The sequence below is a fragment of the Battus philenor genome, unplaced genomic scaffold (assembly GCF_028537555.1).
Source record: "Battus philenor isolate CCGP_79_NKW_IND1 unplaced genomic scaffold, ilBatPhil1.0.hap1 SCAF_5, whole genome shotgun sequence".
In the NCBI taxonomy this organism is placed as follows: domain Eukaryota; kingdom Metazoa; phylum Arthropoda; class Insecta; order Lepidoptera; family Papilionidae; genus Battus; species Battus philenor.
Window position 1 is genome coordinate 3,840,552 of NW_027181715.1, and position 26,038 is coordinate 3,866,589.

Sequence of the window (26,038 nt, forward strand, 5' to 3'; positions counted from 1 at the left end):
AATGGTATTGTAGTGAGAAAGAGATAGAGAAAAATCGTTTTAAAATTTGAATTAATATTCAAATTAATTACCGTTTACTATCCGTCCCTGCAGACTTTCTATTGCCAGAAGTTATTATCCTGTTGCATTACAATAGAAAAATAAATAAAATTAATATATTTTCTGCAAAAGATTTTTGCTGAATGACGCATACATTCAGCCCTTTAAAGTTTCTACTTCTATAACCAATTACAGTAAGATTTTTACATTGTACGCAAATTAATTTAAAAATAAATCCATTCGATCATTGAAATAATCAAACAGTTTGTCGGAAGCCTTATATCAGTAGGTTAAATTTGACGAAGAGCAGAACACAAAAACTGGGCCATTGACCTCTTGAATTGTACGGTGTATGAGCAGATTCCTAATGGAACTTAAGCATTAACTTCGATACGGTTAATTGCAATCTTTAGTTATTTTTGATAAAACTCAATTCATTTCTAAATAAATAAAAAATAAAAACTGATTCTTGTTGACATTACTTTTAAAATATTCTTAAAGATTTTTACGATTACAAATAAATAATACTTTTTAATGTAAATGTTAACCCCTCCATTATAATTGACATAAATTTATAATTTTAATAATACGCCACTAATTTATTTTAACGCGGAAAAATAATCCAAGTATTGTTTTTAAGGAAGCTTATTTAAAATTTAGTTTTGTACGCTGGCTTTCCTTTTGAATCATAGCCAGTTCTAACCAGAATGGCCACAGTTCCGTGCCAAGTCTAATCGCATGCCCAGATCTGCGTAAAAGAAATGAAATATACAAAGACGAACTTACAGGCACACAAAGGAATTTGAACCTTATTAAAAAACTGTTAATGATTATTTAATCGCAAAATAAGTTGGTATACATTACGAGTTGTTTATTTTGAAAGACTTCGCATGTCTTCTGAGAAAATATATATCGCAAGCAATGTAGGACACAATGTCACAGACAGCCGTTTTCGACATAGTAATTTTTTACCAATCTTTAGATCAAATTACCTGGAATAATAGTATTACTAGAAAAACACGAAGGTCTCTGTCTTGGCTTGTTTTTTTATAAACCACTGTAATAACTACGTTGTAACTTTGCTTACGTGAGTAATATGAGATTTAAGTGGCTTAAATAAAATTTTAATAACCTCATTTAAGTAAACACAAGCTATCGACGATTCAAAAAGTTATATTTCACATAAGATTTAAAGTTGCATTTCCAAAAATCAAACACCATACCGCAAGTTTGGAAAAAAAATGTACAAAATTTTGGTTGCAATATACTACTAATTTACAAATTTTGATCGTAGACTTAAAATTTACGTTGAACCTTAGACATAATAAGCAGAATTTTTGTATACGTGACAAGAATCATCGTCGTCCTCATTATAGCTGCAGAACACCGAAGAAAGGTTATTTTTTTCCCCGTTATTAGGGCTTCTTGTTTCTAAATCATTTCAACGGATGGGGACCTTAATTCCAATAATTTTTTAACTTTATTTTTTATTAACATACTCATTTTTCAACTTCTCAATTTCTGCTAATTCTTTCCTTATTTCGTCCTTCACGTATTTTGTCATTCTATGACATTAATATACATACTTTCCATGCATCGTCTTCCATAGAACATATATCACACAATACATGTATTTCTATTTTAATTATATATGTATCCTTTTTAATATTTTATTTACGTTTTCATTATTGTTGATACAGCTTTGAATTTGAAAATCTATTTCCTTATTTCTGTAACACGTGTTAATACATTTTCTGTTTCCTGTATCTTCGTACCCGATCCTACAGCTCTAGGTTTTATTTCCCCTAATTACTTATCCAGGCAGCTCTCTCCATGGCTCCTAAAGCGACTAGGAACTTTCCAACATTTATTTTTAGTTATAATTTTAGGTTGGGCCCGCTTAAAACTATAATAAATTTATTTATTGGTATAAAGACTACCTTTAAGGCAACTGGTATGTACCTAGTTCTACTACATTTAAACAATTGGATAGGAAACGAATGGAGCAAGATGTTATTAGTATGCCGTTTACATAATACCTTTGTCACTAATATTGTTCTACGATAGAATGACCGTTAGTATTCGGCCCACAGTAAAAGAATAAGCGGATGTGAATTGTTATGAAAACTATTTAACGTTGTTAAATTTTTTTTAGAAGTCATCTAATGTAATTTTAACAGAAAATCACTGTTTAATACACACTTATAAACTTATTCTTACTAACTTATAAATTAGATGAGAAATCAAAAGATATTCATTACCCTGTTACCTGTAATATTTTCCCCTATTTATAAAAAGAAAGGTTAATTGTTAACTATAAGGGTACAAGAAATAGATTATATTTTACGTTTAAAGTATTAAAAGGTTATTTATGTATTTATTTATCTACAGAATTGATAAATAATAGACAAGCAGTTCACAAAACAAACTTCAACGATTCATCCATTACTATCTCTCTCTGATTTAAAATCGTGTTAAATGATCTTTAAAGTCGTAGAAAATGACACGTCTTGTCAAAAGGCCGGTGGTAAGATTTTCTTAAAGTTTCTCCAGTTGTCTCAGCATTAAATCATGTCGTCTTATCTCATGTAGCTACCGCAATGAGTATGTGTATCTCAAGGCTGTGAAATGTCGCGTTTGATACGGACAGCCGCAAACAACCGTGAAGGCTTATGTTAAAACTATGAAATGAGCTGGAAAAAACGTAATGTTTCCTCGTTTTGATAGATTAATGTAAAAAAAAACGAAATGCGTTTTTGATGACCACTTTTCGTCTAGGTCAAAACCGGCAAAATGCTTTTCTGGTGACTACATAAACAATTGTTTGTAATAACTCAAGTCAACTTACTGCCACTTTTTCGTATAACGATTAAAATTTAAATTAAGAATCAGATGTAAAAACATACATAATAATAAAAAAAACAATTTCATATAGAATAAATAATTAAAAAAGGTGTTTAAGCCCTTACCAAAATATATTTATAATATAGTGTCCACGTTACTAATATTTATGAAACCTCTTTTACGTTTTAAAAAATTAATGAACTGGAATAAAATGTCATGTTCATGTTAAAAAAAAAAAACAAAAAAAAACAAATTACATTATTATAAAATACGATGTCGTATAAGTATTTATAATTTTATTGCATGTCATCTAATGCGATGTCACATGTCAATTTGTGATAGACATTTCTGGAAGTTGTAAATTGAAGCAAATTTTGCTATATTTTTTCCGCGTTTCTGTCTGTGTTTATTCTTATTCTTAGTTTAATTTGATCATTTAGTAGCTGCGAGGGATACATTTGCGTTCATTGTCACGGTCGAGTAAGTGACACCTTATTTATGTTATTATAAATCAATTATTTCGTGAGCTTCATTTAAATTAAAATATTTTTTTAGTTATAGTTTTTAGTTTTAGTTTTTACCATTATGTTATGAATTTTCTCGTAATAAAATTTGAAATATCACTGTGTTTATGAAATGCGTTTCATAATTTTTATTAATAAGTTTTGATTATATATTCTATTCATATTTCTCTCATAGTAAGGAGAAAAAGTGAATAACATACAAATAGCATAGGATTACATTATATAATTAAAATATTTTTATAGTAAATAACTGTCACGTTTTTCGAAATATCGTTTAATTTTATTTTATATCTTTTTTGATGTTCTATAAATTAAATAATAATAATTAATGTTTTTTTCCGATCGCATTGCATATGTACATTAATATAAAGTTTAATCACTCAGTAATTAAAAATATTTTTTAAAGTAACTATTTTCATTCCTAGTATTATGAACGAACACCAACCAGGTGTTCGTTCATAATAATTCGATCAGGTCTTAACATTTACAAAATATAAAGTAAGCTATTTATCAAATAGCAATAGCATTCAACAAAAATCGCAGCATGTTATTACCTTGACGGATTACCAAGTTGCATCAAGATTATTAGATAGCAGACAATTGCTCGTTATATTGTTGCGCGGCTATTAATTTAGCAGTTTAGCGTCTCCGTCACTGCCATTGTCACGGTCGGCGATAATTTTTTTCTATTTACCCGGCTTGTTACGATGTATGACCAAGTATTTTGCTACTGAAAAAGATCAATTTGTATACGTGAGAATGTGATTCACTTGTACATGAAAAAATTCCTTACCTTTATATAGTTTAGTAATATAGAAATATTCCTTTGTTTATTATTACAAAAATAAATTACATTTCAATTCGAATTTACCCAATCGTTCATTACTCCATATCATTATTTTAGCAATAAGACGTACACTGTTGTTCATAGGCCCTCTCTACAGATTGCGAATAGGACCGGTAAGAAGCCGCCCGCCTTTTGTCAGCTCGCTATTTGACCCGCCCGTCGTCACTTCAAGTCATCTGGGCTATGTCGGTTATCGGTAGGTAGTTTACGAATCTCCTTATTCTTTATTAAATGTCGTAGAGACACATCGATCATAGCCCTTTTCATCGCTTGTTCAGCGACTGTGAACTTCACAATGGGAGCAAGAGTGATAGACAGCTTTTTGACGTTGTAACCCATCAGTCGTACACGTCTTTTACGATTTATGATTATTAGATATTTATTCATCTAAAATAAATAGATGTTTGAAATTCAGGCACGAAATTCTCTTATCATATTTCACAAATCTATATGTTTAATATATATTTTTAACAAAGGATTACATAGTTAATAATAAGCTCAGCATTATTTTAAACTAATTCCACGAAGATTTTAACAGGCATATCTTGTAACCAGCTTGTTTCATTTAAATTGAGAATCTTTATGTTCAGAGCGTTATTGCAATTTGATATAATAGTATATTTATTTATCTACACCGCCACACGATCTAAAGCAATCTCAATCTGTAGTTTCAACTTTCGTCACACTTTCCATGTTCTGAAGTTTTTATAAGAGAAAACGTACAGTAATTCTACACGAAGATAGAGATTTTAAATGGTTTATATAGTAACATTCTTTATATTAACCAATCAATTTTATTACGCTGCGTATTTGATGTCTCACGCAATTTGTTCATGTAATCCGTGAAAATATGTAGACGGTATCAAATTTATACTTTTCTTTTATGAACATCTTAAAAAACCTGCATTAATCTTCGTATTATTGAAAGTCCAACCTGATTATAGTATGTTGAATATATTGTATAGTAATCATAATTTCGAAGAATATAACTTAAACTTTAACACTCTTTGATACATCTGAAGACTAGATCATAACTGTGAACAGAGGTTTGAGTCTATGATACCATTTACAGTACCACCAATAACTGTGTTAGATACTAACAAACAAACGTAATAGCCATTTTTTTATGTGAATTTTTTTAATTTCATATAAAAATATAGGATATTTCATTTCACTATGTCGTTAGCAATTGTACTAAATATAAACTGTGTAACACCAGTTGGCAAGCTTCTTCGTAAATAGCGAAATAATTTAATTATACATTCAAAAACATTAAACTTTAAACTGCGAAGGTCTTTTCAAATTTGCCAATGCTTAGATTTCACAATATAACAATTGCTCGATGACTTAAAAATAAATATTTATTCATAAATTATTATTATTTTACTAGGCAGCCTTTTTTCGTATAACTTTGCATTTGCCGTTATTGCGTGGATTTTAATGAGCAGCAATTCATTTTCATAACTATCCCGAAAGAAATTACGACGTTCGTTTTAAAAAAAATCAGTTCTATTTACTCACGAGACTGGCGTTTTGTTATTTAGACAGCGTAAAAGATAGTGTACGTTCATGATTTACAACTAATTGTTAACAATTCGCGCGAAGTCGTTGTGGGTAAGTTGTCACATCGCACGAGCCGGCCTCGATCCCCGGCAATGTCAAGACTGGCAGAGTCGATGGCTTCAACATCGATACCCATTTTACTTTCAAATCCGGGCATAATGAATGTGTTCTTATAGCTAGAACTTACGGTTTGTGTTAAATGCGTTACTCATATTAAAAGCATTTTAGTTGGAATATCCCAATGTAGGAAATTTACCATTCGTCTAAAGAATATAATCATGAATAAAAGCTTGATTCAATTATAGAACATGTAATGCGTCATCACACTTTATAAAGAACTTAATATAACGGAAAAATGAAGAATCGAAAAAAAATGTGTATTGGGAGGACACAAAAGGGTTTAAAAAAGTACAAAACCAAGATGGCACTTGTTTATAGATATATTAACCTAAAATTTTGGAATCAATAGAAAATATATAATAACTACAAGTTAGTTAAATAAAGAAATTTGTGTTGTGATCCAAATATGTACCAGGATACGCGAGATATTTTTTAAAATTAAATTTTATTATAATAATTTCTTACTACATTAATGTAGCAATTTTGAGCAAGTGATTGAGGACTGAGACTTACATATAATTCAGAAAAGTGGTTGTCTGAAAACGTCATGTACTACATTAATAACATTTACTTTGAGGATTTACATTATGAGAGTATATATAATACAATGGATTGTTATAAGCTGACCTAGAAATATTTGTTTTCGGGAAAATACTATCATTGTCATGCTTACTATTAAATATTAAAGCTAGCGGCCTACGTGGCTAGATATAATCAATCAATTATTTTTAATTATGATTTAAACAAGCCAAAATATCCAGCCCGTGCATTCGTTATTGTAGTGGTTTTTTTTTAGAACTTATAGAGTGCTTTGTTAAGTAATTAACCAGGAAATTATCCATTGTACTTTACAATTATGATGTTTCTCACATTATTAATGGGTAATTTGATGTTAAATTTTCAATTATGATTAAAAAACAATATATGCATTTTTCCATTTGGGAAATACGAAGGTTATTTTTTAAAAAAGAATTTATTTCATAAAATTCATGCTTTTCGATGTAAAACTAGAATTGGTGTGTTAAATATCTTATCTGAAAGAGTCTGAATTTTCCCAAGTCAAAAACGTACTTTTGTTCTTAAATATTTACATACTTTTATTATTGCAAGTTTCTGTTTTTGTTACTTTGTCTCAGCGCGTAATTTTATGTAATTTAAACATATTTTTTACGTGTAAACAAATTGAAAAAAAAACTTAATTAAAACTTGCAATTTCGTTGAACGTTGTTTTATTATGACAATAACAACGAAAGTAACACTCTCTATTAGAGATTGTCCATCGGGGTTAATGACCGACTTCACGCCTAGAAAGGATAGTGAATGTAACCAATAGAATGATGCATGGTGTTTTGTCTACAGGACAAATAAACAATAATTGGCGGTGAACAGTTCACTATTTTGTATTAATAGCTTAACTACAATTATTTATCTCAATTATCTAAATAATACTCGAAGCGTAAATAAACTCCGAAAGGGTTTTAACCATTCGATTAATGTAATTTTTCATATCTTTAAAAGGAAAGTTTCTATAGAGGGTAAATGGAAAAATAGCGTCTTAGCATCAATAAGATTTGGTTAACCTCATGCTATCATTATTATTTTTTATAATTATCTTCACATTATGATTATTCTCCTAGTGTATCAAATAGAAAACTTAAAATATTGTTTGTTGTCTAATTTTTTTGTAGCTACAGATAAACACGTCAATATTTCCAACCTATTTATTTTATATAAAGTCAAAATCTTTTGCACTGTTTTTAATTTCCTCAAGTTACATCAATTGAAACGTTTTATAAAATCTGCAATTTCACTAGTATTAAAGCTTAGACCTACTAACATAAGAAGACAACCGTGGTTGCATAGACAGGTAAGGTCTAATAATGGTATGGTACGAGTTCGGTGTCCGGGTGTCTCATCTTTTATGTAATTTATATAATTTACAAAGCGCTATACAGTTTTAAATATTAATTAAAAAGCGCTGCAAACATTGTGAGGAATCCGGAATATTCTTGGTCCAAAAAATAAGTTAATTTTTTTCTCTGCTTTTCCTCTGTTGATGTTAATGCTGTTAGCCCTAACGCTTTTATAGCTTTATTGAAGCTGGGTTCAAGGAGCGGAAGGGCCCGTGAACTTGAACTAAAAACGATAAATAAACATTCAAATGATATGTATATTTTTACAGATTATGGTTTTGTTTCTTAGCATTTACAAAATAACAGTATTGAGGTAACATAGTGATAAAGACGCTCAGTATAAACATCTTTACGGTAATTCTTTTTAAATCCTGCAAGATCTTCGGTTCAGGGTTACGTTTCTGGGGATTAGGAGGTATCCGAAAGGGATGAATCTCTATGAGAACGTGTAAAGCTAATATTATTATCGCTCTGGGTAAAGTTATCGCTGAATGAAGAAATGGCGAAAGAAATTCCACCTCTTCTATCGTTAATCGCGAGTCAAATTAGCGTGTGTCAAATTACGGCACGTTGCCTCTGAAAGAAAGTTTGTTATTGTAGTGCAGTGGTACTCAACCTTTTTTATAGAAACACGGGTTAATAATAATATCATGAGCAGCATATATAGCACAGATAGACAATGATTTGTAAGAGTTTTGCAATTAATACTAATAGAATGTAGTAGTTTTATCAGAAATTATTCGATATATTTTAACTATTTTTGGTAATGATTTGTTTGGAACACGTTTCAGTATCTCGAGCTAGAAGCAGTAGTTTTGAATTTTTTTTAAAATAACCTATTCACTTTGATTAAAAACATTTGGACCAGGTTCATTAATTAACATGGTAAGATAATCTAACTGGAGTAAAATTTTAAATAAGAGAGCGCTAAATGGGCTAACCACATAAGCTTAGAGGGCGAAGGTTTAGGTTAGCTGTTAATGACAGAACTGAAAATCTAGCACGTTTGTTAAAAAAAGATAAATTTTTGTCACCTTTTTCATGAAAAATGAAACATTTGAAAACCTTTATCAGTTATTTCCACACGCTGCCCTATGCTTATCGTTAAGTCCTAAAAGGTTTGTGTTATGATAACTATCACCCAATTCCCTACCATTATCATTAACCGAGTTATTTCGTACACAGTAAAATCCTAACTTTTTTAGCAATATCCTTAATGGTTTCAAGTCATTAAGTAGTCTTTTAAGTGGACTATACGCACATAGTACAACCGGATGTTATTTTAAAAACATATAGGATATCATTGTATGAGATTATATAATCGGTTTATAATTTACTCACGTATTTCTCTTTTACGAGGGGCCCCCTTTGTCCGCGACATCGCGGCGTCTATTTCTGTTACGGTGTATTTCGATGAAATAATTTTCAATTATAATAAATTTGATGATGCCTTGATTTTTTGGTATTATTATGAATAAAATTACGTTTAAATGAAATATTTTTTTATAAAATATTAATGTTCACATTCGCTTGTCACATCATTGATTGACAAATGTTTACTATGTGCACTATTAAGAAATATTCATATTTTTTCTATTATAACCAGTTTTCTAACAAAATTCTTGTGTGCGTAGATTGTCGAATGACTGTATGCATTAGAACAGGTGTAGTTATATGTTATTAGGTGCGCAACTAAGTTCTCGCTGTTTATCAATAGCAGATTAATTGGGTAGAAATAAATTAATACTATTCAAAGTATGGTTCATTATTAGCTATAACCTACCTTTTACGGAGCATATATTAATCAGCGCAATGTTTAGGGAATATGGCATGTATTCCACACTTCCTTATTTATATATTCATTACTTCATTTCTTCCGATTTGAGCATATCCATGTAATTTTTAGTGGGTGCCAACAAAATGTATAGTATATAAATGTACAGTAGAATCATTTTTTATATATACCATTGCACAAATTATTCTTGTTTTTAGAGTAGTGCCTGACATAAATTGAAGTCGATGCTGTTCCCGCTTAATAGTTTCGTTTGGTTTTAACATCTTCAGCTTCGTATCAGACATAGGACGTCCATAGCTGACCATAGGACTTTTCTATAGATGTCTAATACGGCCGGTACGGTAACGGATTTTAACAAGGTCATCCGCTTAGTGGGTGGATGCCCTATGTTGCGCTTGCCGATCTGTGGTCTCCACTGTGGTACTTGAAGACCCCAGCAATTATCTGATTTCAGCACCAATAGCTCATGACAAATAATACCGACCTGGTCCCTGGTGGTATAAGTATTACTTTCTCAGCGTATGCACGCTTTTCCAAGCCGATAACGGAGAGGTATGGCCTGGTAGTTCCCGTGACTTACTTTTCTTTGGGTTACTAATGAATCCATTTCTCGTTTAGACCCTTTTTTTGGAGCAGCTGTTCATAGCGAAATATCCACGTAATAAATCCAATAAATTTGAAGCGAGAACTTTGTCGCGTTCCATAAAAACATACGATACGTATATTAGAATAACTTTAAAAATCACAGATGAACATTTGTGTCCAATATATAGCAAATACTGCTTTGACTTCGAAAATAATTCCATTTGTATTTTTCAGTATCTAGACATGTGTGTTCCACAGCTGTACAATTGTAAGAGAACCTTGAAAGTTATCAAGTTTGTAAATAAAACTATTTAAAAAGTAAGACGTAAACACTTCATTACGTTCAGGCGTTTCGAGAACACGGCTCTCTTATCAGGCAAACACGACCGCTACCGATTTTTTATAGGTGTCAAGTCTCGAACAAATAAAATGCTATTGTTTCACCGAGTTATAAATATTAATACACACTTGACACACTTAATCTTGCCATTAATTTAATTCGTAAAAAGGTTGCCTACTTGTCTCTAGATTATGATCGGTAAGTATATGTCTTCTGACCTTTCCATTGTCACTTCAACTTGCTAATCCGTTGAGCTATTCCAAATTTGATGCTAGTAAAGAAATTGCACAGGTTTTTCCATGATTATCTCTTGTTGAGCGAATGTGTGTTTGCCAAAGTGGGCCAGAAGTTAAAGACCACGTTTCTGTATCGTAGTTTATCACTGTTAAAACTCATTAGTGGCAGATTTTCATCTTTAGATAGTGATGGATACGAGAAGATGTTTCATAGTTCGATATATCTTTAATATCTAATGGATTGAGGCGTTACTTTGCGGAAGTCCATCCTAAGTAAGAAAAGGACTAATATATAGATAGTTACTTCCGCTATGTAGCAGTAGTCGTGCAATAAAGTGCACCGCCAGCCCGCTGATAAATGCGCATGCGGCAAACATTGCGAATTATACAACTACCACTGTTAAATCACTCAACACGTGTTTCACCCCTCCACGGGGCATCCTCAGAAGCAATGCCACACCTATTAGTGCCTCGGTGTTTGGCACTAATCGGTGTACGGTGCACTTTATTGCACGACTACTGCTATATAGCGGAAGTAGCTTATATATTAGTTCTTTTCTCACAACATACCTTTACTTATGTTTTTAATTTTAAATAAGTTAAACTATGACGACTTTACTTAAAAAAAAGAATAAGGGATCTAAATATGATCCTTGGGATACTCCAGAGATGTAAAATTGTTTTGCAAAAATATCTATCGTTAATTACTACTTGGCATTTGTCGGATAAATTTTCGTAATGTCTCATTAAAATTTCCTGTAACACCGAATCACAGAATCTATGCGAGTGATCCACTTTATCAAAGGCGCTGCTGAAATCATTGTACATTGCATCGGTGTGCGACCCAATGTATTATGTTTAAGTTTGGAGAAGGTAAAGTCGGTAAGAATAAAGAATAACATTCCCTTCGAATGGTAATATGTTAACATCGACACGATGTGTGTGAAGAGCGTCGTTCAATAAAATTACCTCCCATTGTTTTTAAAAAAGTAATCCTTGATTGTCATACTCCTGAATAATAATGGCGAATGCATTGAAATGTATAAGTAATAAATACGGGCTGTCACATGCTTTTTAACGCTCCTCGTTTAGTTTAATCCTACCTTATCAAAATTAGTTTTAAATTTATTCATAAAATTTAAGTTCAATAAATTTTAAACGGTTAGAATTCTTTCTTGTAAGAAATATATTATAATTGTTAAAGTATTCGTGTCATTCCCTACTACAGTATATGGAGTAAAGATGTTTACAAATACCTCTATTTATAATCAATATTGTTATGAAATAATTGGAGCGCTATTATAAATGACATCGTAATTATGTCACCAGTATATGCCGTCACTAAATTAGAACAGATGTGCAAGCAATTACGAATTTCTTTAACGAATAATTACATCTTTTTAGGGCATTAGCGTTTTACAAATTCGTATCTTCATGCATCACTAATTTCTACACAAATATCTAATTTTAATTTTAAATTAGAATTATTTAGTTACGTAATTATAGTCGTTAACTATTACGAACTTGTTAGTTTATACGGGTACATTTTTAAAGCCATTATTTTGAACAGTTTGTGATATTAAATGTTTTATATAGCAGTAATTACATTTCCAGTAAATAAATATCTTGTTATAAATAAATACGTATGTCTAGAATTCTTGTAACATTTACTTATTTTAAAGACTAAAACACTATATAATAAAGAACATTGAATTGGATTAGAAACTGTTAGTATTCCGCTAGAACGTAGTCAGCGAATTCCGCGCGATACTCCGCGCATATGAGTGCCGAGTGAATATCAAATTGGCGGCTAATTTGTAAACATATGGCGGTGGATAACACGCAAAGAATATAACGTCCGGTGCACTCTCGTCTCGTACCTGTCATCCCCCACGAGCGAGATCTCGCCACATTCAGGTGTATGTTGCGAGACAGAAAGGTGGTGTCACACGTACACAGCACGCCGGAGTTTACCAACGGAACGACTATCTCGCGGCTTCGGAATTTTTTTCAATAATCGAATCGAACTTTCGCGGAAATATTTTCGTACCGTCTGCGTGATTAGGTGATCAAACAGGCGCCGCTGTGACGATCGGACTAGTCTGAGAAGTGTATCCGATTGTTATCGAAAATGAAAACGGATTACGCCATGGATGAGATGCAAAAGAGTAAGTGAGATATAAAAACTATTTTTTATTATTATTTATTTATCTATGCACGTATAAAGTACAAAAAAAAAAGAATAATAAAATGATAAAGAAAATAAAAATAGTATTGAACAAAGGTCTTAATTATTACACTGCGACATTTCTTTCACTGTCCAGTATGTTAGTACAATACTGTACGTGTGGAAACGTGTGGAAAAAATTAGTATTTTTAAGTAAACTTAAAATATATTGTATGTATTATTATTTATAAAAATATAAACAGACTTACATGCACATAAATTATAAAATAGAATAACTATAATATTTGCTATCAAGATCATTCTCTTGGCTATAATAATTCAGTATTGAAGAAAAATGACTTAATTAAACTTCGATGTTTAATAATCACGAATATTATAATAATACCTCAGCAAAATACAAAAAGTAACAAATGTTGCTCTAAAAATATATATGTAATTAATTAGATTGCACCTTCAAAAAATTTGTACTTAATAAATATGGGACATTAGATTTGTCTGCACTTTTCATCAAAATTATAGGTAGTAATTTATTTTAAGTAGAAAGTAGGAGGAATTTATATAATAGGTATCTGCTTTCCGAATTAAAGCAATTTATTGAAAAAGCTTTTAAAAAATACTCATAGCGGTTACTTTATATTATTTTATTTAATTTAAAAACTTGATTGCAGACTTTCGCGGTGTTTTTATATATCAATTAGTAAATATTGTATGTTCGTACAAATTTTTTTTAAGTTCAGTCTTACTTTAGCGGTCAGAAAATTTTAATAGACGAATATCGTCGATCGCATAAAACCTTTTCGAAATACATTCTGCAGTTTTCGCCCACAGTTTTAATAAGTACAGATACACGAAGGAAAGTGTTGCGGTGTTGCGGTGAAACTAACTAGTTTTATAATTTATTCGTCAATTAAATAATACAGCCAATATGCGGCGCCTACAAGCCCATGATGAGTCGTATATAAATTGTATTTTTTTGTATTTTACATAGATAACTTAGTCTGACGCATTACGCGTATTATCGGGTACTTTTGAAACATATCTGAACATTAACATTATACTGAATATCTAGAAAATGACACATGAATCGTCGCATAACACATATAATCGATATTTAAAAAAGTAAACTGATCTTTATAATAATAATATACCATATTTATATAAATATTGCTTAAATTTGTGATTCCCTGCCATCTGAACTAGTTTTCATTATATTACAGAAGCAAATGTCTTACCAACTTAATATGAATCGTGTTTAAATGAACAAACAATTGAACTACATAATAATTAAAGATTTTATTGGGAATACAGTATAATATAATACAGTAAAAAAGTATCAATATAAGATTAAAAAGGCATTATGTGCTTACTTTTGGTGAATTGTAGAAATGTCTTCATGTCATTTATGTTGAGTTTGTGTGGATGTATGCACAGGTGTATGGAAGCGTAAAGACTTCACATAATTATTTCGAATTTTTTAGCTTTAATTCTACAATCTCACGAAATATATTCACTGTAATAAAATTAAGTGCAAAATATATTAAAATCCAATAAATAAATGATACAATAAATGAAGGCATTTATCATTAACCTAAAAGCCAATGTTTTATCTGCACAACACGTAAGAAAAGGCCGGTAAAATAAAACAAACAATGAATGGGTTAAAAGACGAAAAATTGGAACTAATCATGTTAATAATGTTATTTAAATTAAAAAAAAATTGTATAGTACTTTAATATGTTAATACATTGTAATGCAATTTGTATAATATTCTATACATTAGAATAGAAGAATGCGCGTAACATTCAATGCTGTATATTGATCTCTCATAACAAGCGTCCGTAAAGAAGTCTGTTTACATTCATAGTCTACGTGAAACAAAATATCATCTTGGGAATTCAAATGTTTGACATCGAACGTTTGATATTATGTCGTACCGTGAGACCTATAATATTTACAAAAAATCGTTTCAAAGTTTTTCAATATCCCACTGAAACATTTTGTTGTTGTAACAATCTTTCATAACAACTGAATAATGTATTTAGATATTGTTTTGTAAGGAAACAACTTTTTTCCACTTTTATTATTTCTTTATTATATAGTGTTTTATGAACGCAAAAAAAAAACCTTGTTATTTTTTTCATCTGACACTGGTTTTTTTCAGAACCGGGAATATTGAAAAAAATGAATAATCGCTAGAAAGTTTATTCAAATATAGTTGAAGTTTCAAGTAAGCGTATAATTTCCAACATATAATACAATTCGGTGAAAAATATATCTCCCGCGAATCTAAAATTTATAAATCAAAAATTTGAAAATTTGTATGAAAAATTATTCCACAAAATCGTACTTTCAGATATAATCCTTTATCCAAAGCGAACTCATTCGCAAATAATAATTTATACAACAAAAGAAAAAAAAATATGGATACATCTATAATAACAAAAGTAAACATAAATATTGGTTATATTTTTAACTCATTTTTTTACCTTTATAAAAACGATAAAAAACCGGATCAGCGAATGCATCGCAGATAAGATCAGAGAGTTGTAAACGAAAACTTGATCGTCCATCGACATCATCATGTCCGCTGTTGGACATAGGCCTCCCTCATATATTTTCCAATAGCCTACAAGATCTTCTGTCCACCTTATCGGTGAAGATTCAATGCTGCGCTTGCTAGAATTCGTGAAGAATAAAATATATTTCGTAAAAATAGTCACTTTGTGCCCAAGATGGGAAGTATGAGAGACTCACCAAAACAAGGGCCATAAAAGTTTTATTTTTCGAGAAATGGACTGATATTAATTTTATTTTGTCTAATTTGAAAACTCGTTGTAAAAGAGTAATACTATAAACCTTAAAAACGGTGCAGTGGATAGCCAATTAGCAACAAAAATACAGCGTAACGGAACCGAAGTGAATTATTAATTAATGCGAAGACTAACCTTTAGTGAATCATTCGTGTATTTTTTACATTATATCACTTACATAGATTTACTATGCAAGAGGCGTGTAACTGTGATTTACTATTCTACGAATATGCGCTTTATAGTGACTCAGTTAATTTAATACTATTGTATCGATTTTAATCATAAACTTGTTATGGTGTTTGCTAGAGGCCGTAGGTATGTGGCTTGAATATTCCTACAACAAAACTGTAGTACGCGAGAATAACTGAGATTTATAAGATGCAGCAAATAATAAGTTACAAGTCCAAAGAGACTAACCATTTTTCTGGAAATACGCAAACACAGTACTCTATTAGATTTTAAATTACGTGTTGATAGTATCATCATCTCATAGTTAAATAGGATATTGTATTATTAAATCTTTTTGTTACATTACCTTTTTTACCTAAAAATGCCTAATGGACACTCTCATACCAGTAAACCAAAAAATTCTCTATCAGTCTCTCAACTATTTTTCACTATATAACATAAAATGATAAAATTATTTCTAATACATAAGTTTATTTATAATTATTGACTACAAGGAATTACTAGGAACCCTTACCATCGCAGATAATCATTTGGGTGTTTTTAGTGGATCGGTATTCCATATAATCCAGTCCTCCTCCCGAAAATTTCTTCCGATCTCTCCCGGATTTCCTACTGGAGATTTTAGCCTATTAATTTTGTAAGATCAATGTAACACTTAATGTAAAAATTTTAATATTGAAATTTATTAGAAATTTCATGACATAGTGGTTTAATTTTCATGTTTATTACTTTGCTTCATATGCATGAATTTCTTTGTTTTCTCGAAATTCAAAAATAATAAAGTAATTTAAAATATTACACGTTAAACGTTTATTAACGTAAATGTTTATTTAAATATATCTTTTCACAGGGACAACCTCCATCGTCGGTCTCTCCGATGTAACGGACAACAAGCTGATCTGGCGGCAGGTTGTGGCCGAGCTGGTGGGCACATTCCTGCTTACCTCCATCGGTGTGGCTTCTTGCATCGCCATCACCGAGTCCAACGCTCCTCATGTCACCAGCATCGCACTTTGCTTCGGTTTACTCGTCGGCTCCATCGTTCAGGTGAGTCCCCATTTTCCCTCTTTTTTAATATATATTATTGTATATTTCTATCCACACAGGCCCATTGACAATGAACACTTGTAGAAATTATGAGAAGAATGCACAATTTAATAAATACTAGAATCAGATTAAGTTCCTCTATTCTATACTACAACTTGGAACTAAGAGTGTTTTTATGTAGTTTAAAATTTTTTTCATGAAAACTAATAATAAATATATTTTTGTATCTCTAATCGTAAAATGGGCCGTTAATTTTTATTTATTACCTTATTACAAGTTAAACATAGCATGCGTGATGAAATAAACCTATTAATTTTTTTTTGTAAAAGCAAAATGTATACATTATATTTTCTCTCAAAAGAGCATTTAAAATTCATATTATTCTTCATTCCCGGATATTTTGTGTTATAATAAATAGCATCTTTTATCTTTATTAACAAACATGCCATTTTCATAGACGCGATACCATCCGCAGTGCTAAATTGATTTATAATAAAAGCTAACGTTATTAATCACATAGCAAAGTATTATCTTAACCGTGAAGTTCCGTGTAGTGTTAGATGTAGAAATTATGCTTAATGACATCATTATTAATATTAGGTCCTTATAAGATTACTGTTCATATCGAAATAATAAACGAAAATGAAATATAAAATTCATGTATTATTACAATTGAAAAGCAACATTAATAATGATACATTTCTGTCATTTTTAGGAAGTTCAATGATTTAATGAATTCTCACGTTTTAAGTAATTTATCTATATTATTTTTTTCATTATATGTAGTTACTTAAATTCCTAAAAAAGGGGCAATCAGTTGAAGTAAGGTGTGAAGAATATATGTGGACAAAGATCTTTCAAATCTCAGCTTTTCTAATGATCATACGTCTGTCGTGCAGTGTGTAGCCGGGCGTTCGCCAAGTTTTCTATCATCGACATAATTAAAGCAATGTTAAACGATTTTTAAGAGACAAAGAAAGTCAAGGTTTAAAGAGTTAAAGAGTCTAAAGGTTTAAAGGTTTAAAGAGCCTTTGCGCTTGCTCACTCCATGGAGCATCTGCCCAAACAACCTCAAGCTCGGCGGGTTTCCAATGTTCGGAGCTGAGGCAATCAAGCTAGGATGTTAAAAATGAGGTGTATGTTAGACGCCTTCAGTACCCTGCCACCTCCAATGTGCGAAATATATAATACATATTCGTAGTAATTTCAAAAGATATATATATATATATATATATATATATATGTATATATATATATATGTTTATATATGTGTATATATATATATATATATATATATATATATATAAACAATTTATGGTGACTGGAAAAGTCAAGGTCAAAAGAGGTAATCTTATTGTATTCTGTCAGACCGAATTCGTCTCGTCTCTTAATACATATTTTCACGTTGCGTTCTACACTGTCATATATAGGAATAGGTGGCGCAATATAGTAAAGATGAGGAATATTTCGGACTAGTACATATTGTACATATATGCAAAGTATTGAAACTATAAAGGTTATTCTAAGTAACTAGACTACAGAGAGTGGCCTCTTTAATAAAAAGTAATGTTTAAAAAGTAAACGTATCTATTTATTTAACCTAGATCATAACGTTGAGCGCAACAGAAAGAACTAATCCACATAATACATACAGCAGCCACTGGAGATAAACGTGTGATAACAATAACAAACATCGATGTCGCATATAATAACACTCAATAGGACACTTGTGCTAGTCCGGCCATTCCCACGCGGTCGCGTACCTGTCCACTCATGTATAAAAACTATTTACATACGCTCAATATAATATTTACTTACGCTATGACCAGTATAAAACTGTTAGTTCATAGCGGATTTCAAACAAACCTTGACCTACGAACAGTAATTCATAAAACTTTTATATTAATATTTATATTTTAAAATTAATTTCACATATATTAAAAAAAACTTGCTATGTTTAATTATAAGATGGATAAAAGCGAGGGCAAGTTCATTGTTAAGCTTAGTGATCTAGAATCGTACAGAAAACTCTCAGTGAGCCGGAAAATTATAAATATAAATCAATTAAAAGGTTATGAATAACTAATTTTATACTTATATTCGAATTTTGAAAACGTCTTTTCTTCCTATTTTTTAATTACTTTATTTATTATCTCTGAAACCTTTGCTTATTGGATACGATATATGTAATTAAAAGCAAGTCAGCTATATATTCACTCTTTTATAACTTTTACACCTATTACCAATCAGCTTTAGACATAACATTTCAAATAAAACTTAAAGTTAAATTTAAAATCGTGAACTGTACATGTATTATTAATATTAGAGTACATTATAAATTAAACACGTACTTGCCGCCAATAGCGCGTTACAAGTTGCAAAATAAGTATATTATAATCGATGACCCAGTAATAATGTCTAACGATGCATTAGATGTATAAACAAACCATCGAAGAGTGTAATTGAGAGGCGAGAGGTCACGAATACGGTAACACCGTGTCACGCCTAGGCCCTGGACATTGCGCAAATTGATCGAATGCATGATATATCGGCAACGCAATTATAATACGCGCCCGTATAATTAATTTGTATGTTACCGATCTAAAAATAGTACAGATTTAAAATTTCAATTTAGATTTATTATACGCTCTCAATTTGTGATGTTTTGTAATATTAATTTTTATTTATATCTGTAATTATTCAATAACTGTTAATACTATCACGATTATTGAGTCTCAGTCCTCTACAATCTTTTATGATGACACTTTGTGCATAAATAACATAGGATTGCCACTGCTCACAAATAAGTTTTCAGAGTATAGACAGCAACGTCCTCTGTGTCCTCCATGTCCTATAGTAGATGCTCCCTATCTTTTTGGGAGTTTTTTTAGTTTACAGAGGCTACTTATCACCTGATTGACGGTTTTACCGATTTTTCAAAAAATAAAAACATGTGTCACTGTGATCCTCTATGAATTCATACGTCATTTAACATCGGTATAATAAACAATACCATCTCTAGAGTGTTATAACACTAGATAAAAAGTCAAAGATCGACTGTTAACAATTCGTCGTAATACACAACCTTGTAGTTATTATAATTCGTTAAAAACTAATTAACTTTCATGTCAAATACCGTTTGCTGATTAGAGTTATATAGATTATTGATCTTTAACGCATGAATGAACACGTCCATTTTGAATTCGTTTCATATATTAACATGCCCTTAACTAGTCACTATTAATCATCTTCAGTCATTTCATCAATAGACGAAGTTTCGCAATCAATAACTCTAATGTAAAATTCGGTTCTTCACACAGGTTCTTTCAAATAGACATGGATGGAGATGTTTATAGTAAATCCATACCTGAACGACAACAATAAAAACTAATCATAGAATTTATTAATAAAAAAATTCGTGTACTCAAATTAAATTTTAGTAAAGATATACTACAATAAAATTTATAACGTCATCGATTTTTATTATACTATAAATTGAATCATTAGGTACTTTTATCATTAACTCATTTAATACGTCTTATTATCTCTGCAATTACAGTCTTTCAATCTAGATACCAATAATGAATCACTTTTTCAAAAGAGATTTTTGCGAATGAAAAATAGACAAATATAAAAGGCCTGACGAATACAAAACAAATTTACTCGTATCGAATTTAATTATCTAATTAATTTTATAATTTAAAACAATTTTGTTGAAGTTGAATTAACTTTTTATTTATGTTCGAACAAATTAATAGTTTTTTGATCGAAACCGAAATTTTATAAATGTAGAACAATATGTTATAACTCGTGTGAAAATAATTCTTTTTTATATGTATGCACTTAGAATAAAATAATAACGGAAGCTTAGAAAAAAACGCAACGTTTTTATGATTAATACAATTTTGTTTAGTCAACATGGAGCCTAATGTTTAAATATGATTAAAGTAAATATATATAATAGTTAAATAGTTCAGCAGTAAACTTAAAAAAATGAGTCAATGAACATTTGTATAATAATAATAATATTTTTTTTTTAATTTAAATATCGGATCAAAATTTGAATAAAGTAACGTATGTTTTTAAATTAATGATCACCGCTAATTACGCACTTAATCAATATTTTTACGAGACTACACTACAGATAACTAATGATTGACACGATTAAGATATATGCAGATTATAAAATACCGACTTACGTCTATGTATTGATATTGTGCAAGTGTTAATGAGATAAAAATAAGTTTTCTTATCAATTGATAAATTGATCAAATAAGACCTGTTAAGTATTCGTGCAACCGTCAGCTGATAACAGATAACGAAAAACTGCCACGATCAATTGTTACACGGTCCAGTGCTCGCAGATATGCCGATAAAGTCAGCTGAATCTTATAATCTTTTAATTATTAAAGACGTATCAAAAAAAAGTTTATATTTGGTGCATTAATTAAAACAAAAGAAATCAATCTTTTGAAATAAACAATAACTATGTAAACATACAGGCAGTGGTTTTTTTTTAATATTTTTATTATAAATTTCACAGCACTCATATAAAAAGATAAAAAAAAAAAGTTTTTATTTTAAATTAAAATTCAAAATAAGAACAGAAATATTCCATTTCATAAGGAATTTTATTTTAAACATCATTTCTTGACATTAATCTTTCTACGTAATTAAAAATATTTTGTCAAGCACAAAAATCGAAAACAGCTCAACCTATTCGACTATTTTTTTACGTTTTCATTCAAGACATAATTAGGTACATAAAGAGAAAACATGCAAAAATACCGGAGTAAATTATTATGAAGCACATTTTCGATGAAAATGAAGACATAGTCACATTATTATTATATTCTTGTAACGCATGAAGTAGAATTTTGTTAGCAATCATTATGAAGTGATCACTCTTAAATACCTTTTAATTATAATTCTTTTCTGTTGAACTGTATCAGTCCAATAATAAATGATTTGTGGAGTATCTAAAGGGAAAAATCTAAGAAACGAGCCCAGAGACCATCCCAGCGCTAAAAGATAATATTGTTCGCGAGGCTAGAACTATCTCTCGATTAATTCTACAACTAGTGGCATGACATACCGTGACTACAATCCAAGAGTGTGACAAACGTGATGGTCAGTACTTAGACAACGTATTTTTAATAAAATCCGTACAATTTTTTCTTCTTAATTTTACTGAAATAAATGTTTAATTGTAGTAGTTTATGTATTAGAATTTGAAATCCGCATTTTGCCACTGTGCACCCTATATATAGCGTTGTAGTGGACTTGCACTTTGATAGCATTGCCAAATTATGTAGATTGATTTTGAAGGAGTTTACAGAAGAACAATTAAAATTCAGATGAAAATAGTTTTGTTTTCTTTTTTAACTTCTTTATTATTCGCTTTCTTTGATGTTATTATCAATTGTGTTGTCGTATTAATGTTTTTTATCTCTTTTCTATGGATGTGAAACTTGCATGTAAGAGATTGTTGCGCTTACGTAAATCTATATCGCCTACAACTTTCAAATAATTATAGGCTAGTCACTGATAAAATAAAAGAAATGAACCCTTTCACTGTATTAATTTTATGTTATCTATTTTAAATATTTCGAATTGCGTCATTACGTGATTCTTTCGCAATACGATCAGCTGTCAATCATGGATTAAGACCACAATGGAACAATACACGATGCTCTGAATACCATGCGACGGTCGTTTGTCGTGCGACATAGAACCGTGTCATCGAACCAATGTCACCTCACCTTTATATATGCGATCTATTCAATATTTTACAAATAGATATTCTAAATATAAATTACTACATTTTATTTTATAATAACTCATTAAAATAAAATTAGAATTCATAGGAATTGCGCAAATTCATCTGTATGTACTTTCTACAAAATAAATACCCTAGCTAGTTTATCTACTTAGATGAACTAGCTAACGTATTTATTATTAATATAATACGCACTCTAACGTAAATAAGGTTAATTATAAATTAGTTTTACAAATTGCGGCTTTTCTCATAGAATTAGAATTAAATTTTTATCGCAAATTTATAGACAGTACATACAGATGAATTTGCGCAATTCCAATGAATTCTAATTTTAATGTAATTCTTATTGTACTTACGACAAAGATAATTTATTTTTATTATAAAATAAAATTTTTGCAAATGGGATATATCATTTACAGGGTTATTGGTTATAGGTAATTAAGGTCTGAACGTATAGCTCTAGTAACGATTATTGTTTGCTATCGAACGCTAACTTTGTACTTTTTTATACCACTACAACCCTATCCAATTTTGGCCAGGGCTTTACATTTTTAATTAATGTTTATTGTCTTATTTTATAATCGTAATAACATTTTTTCTCAGCAAGATTTAAATATTTGATTTTTATAATATTATTTCTAGTTTGTTTATATATTTTATTATTATTTTCATATTGTGTTTGCAATTCTTGTTTTAATTATATTTTCATTTGTTACTTACGTAATTTTGATTAAGTCATCAAGTATGGCCTTGCCGTGTTTGAGAGAAACAGGACTATCTTTATCGTCATTTATTGGTGAGGCGATACTGTCCTCACTAATATTTTTTTTTAACAGGAGCTCGGAATCTCATCGGAAAATTTGTACTGTTATTGGCTTGTCACAGACTTTTAGAGTTTCAGAATGATCACTTAAATAGGTTGATTGGAAATAAGTGTACGAAGTTTAAAGCTTTTTGCTGACGGATAAGCTAAACGTGTATCTCTTTAAAACTTTTGCCACAACCAATAACCATGAATATTGATGTTATAGGTGTTATTTCGAAATATCAAAGTATAAACTTTTAGAATTGTTAGTTTGAGCTGTTTGAATACAATTTAAACGCTCGTTTGGCGTAGTCCTTAAAAGGAATCTCTTCGTTAAACAAATATGTATCTTTGAAAACAATATTTGTTAACTCTATTTGCTTACATTGCATCATAACGACATTTTACACTATTGTCTATTCTCTAAATATTTGCTATGTGTTCTCTATCTAATTATTCTCTACATATAATACAAATCTCACTAGGTAGAAAGTAATTGGCTGTTCTAACGGTATATGTTGTACTTTACGTGAACTAATAAGTAGTACAATGCTAACCTACAACGTACCTAGGTCAGTAGACAGATTTCTATTTTCCGTTGGCATCAATGCTTAACGTTAGGTGTTCCTAAACATTGTTACAAAAGCTAAATATGTTATTTAATAAAATCTTACCATAGAAAAGCTTTTAAGAGGTGATCAATTCATTCACCTCTCTCACATTTATCATCAAACACCCTTACAGCTCTGATTTCAATTTCTTATCAGCCTGTATAAAGTGATCACGCTGAAATATGTTGAATTAATTTAATTTTACTTTTAGAATGCGACAGGTCTTTTATCTCTAGCAGTACGAAGTATACAGGGTGAGATAGTAAATAATAATTAATTTTATTATGTAGTGTGCTAATTAGAATTTTAAAAACGCATTTTATCACTATATTATTTCTGAAACCATTTTTGGATAAGGTATACCATACCTTATTTGACAGCAAAACTATATATTTAGTCCTTTATAGCTTTTACATCTATAAGCTAACCTCCTGTATAATATAAATATTTATATTTACACATAAACCGCAACAAGAAGAGTTCTTCTAAGTATTAACATATTTACGGACATCGTTGTTTGCAAGTTGTATACAAACCTTCAATAAAGAGGACTTGATGATGTTAAAAACCATAAAATTTTGCAATTCACTTGCTGCAGACACGAGCCACTAACACGATAATGCCTTATATAAAATATCACAAACACAAGCAAACAAACGAGCGATGGAAAGTTCTCGTAATTTCTTTATGAGATCTCATTAAACATTTCTATCAAAAGAATAAAATTTATCGCGATCATCAGCGTCATTCTATCTATAGAACATCCACTTCTGGCCATGTCCATGTCCTACCTATAGATGGACCTAGATATGTTGTACCTCACAGATTTCCTATAGGGTCAACAAATCGACTGTCCAATTTATAAGTGAGCGTCCTACACTACGCTTCCCGGTCCGTGAAATCCACTCTAGAGCCTTAAGGCTCCGGCTACCAACTGCTATCTGGACTGCCCACCACTTCAATTTACCAACCCTCAAGATATGTTGGTTACAATGTATAATATCAAATAGTTACTTAATCCACACTATTATAATGATCTATTTAATTGATCTTAAAGAAAAAATAATTCTGTCCGTGTCAAATTCGTCAAGTACTAACAGAGATGAATTTTTCGCGAGTTTAAGATATTTTTTATATTAATTATTTGGTTATCATTCAAATTATTATGAAGTATAAAAAACTTCAATTCTTTAATTATATTCACAATATAAGTCTATTTATTGATCCGTAATATAACAGCTGTAATATCAACATAAATAAGTAAAAAACAGTAACAAAAAAAGGCGCTCGTATATCTTTCTCTCGATTGTACCGATCCGATCCATTATCGCGTACATTTTTTGCATTGGACATATTATTAGGAACACGAGGCGGCATTACAAAGTGTACCTGCAACGGTACTCAGGCCAACGACTGGAAATCTCCGGTCGTGTACCCTTGAATGTAGACGCGGTACACATCGAACGCATTTAAGTATTGCCAATACACTTAGGGTGTCCGCATACTTGAAATTTAACATCAACAGCTTTCAAAGCAGTATGTTTTTACATTATAATGAATATGCAAACGGTTTTAGTAGTATATTTGACACATAGGGTACTTTTTATTCGATATACCGCCACTGCAAAGTATAGGCCTCCCCCGATGACATCTATGAATTCTTACACTACTGTAAAACAATAATAACCTAATAAAACGTAATCATGTAAGAACTGTGGAAAAATTAAAATTATTAAAGAAATAAAAGTCCCTATTTTAACTATGATAGAAGGAACGAAATTAAAAAAAAGATGTCTAAGGGGT

At 30.4% G+C, this 26,038-nt stretch overlaps 1 protein-coding gene across 5 annotated transcripts in view; it reads left to right on the forward strand.

Annotated features, from left to right (window-relative positions):
- Drip (aquaporin homolog protein drip) overlaps positions 1-26,038 on the forward strand; it is a 77,900-nt gene that overhangs the window by 16,406 nt on the left and 35,456 nt on the right. For 4 of the 5 annotated variants that reach the window (XM_068772209.1, XM_068772210.1, XM_068772211.1 and 1 more), the window contains one exon: positions 16,844-17,040. In XM_068772209.1, coding sequence (XP_068628310.1) covers positions 16,844-17,040 — 197 coding nt within the window. Of the gene's footprint in view, positions 1-12,731; positions 12,975-16,843; positions 17,041-26,038 lie in introns of those variants that run through there. The other variant, XM_068772212.1, reaches the window with a different exon arrangement.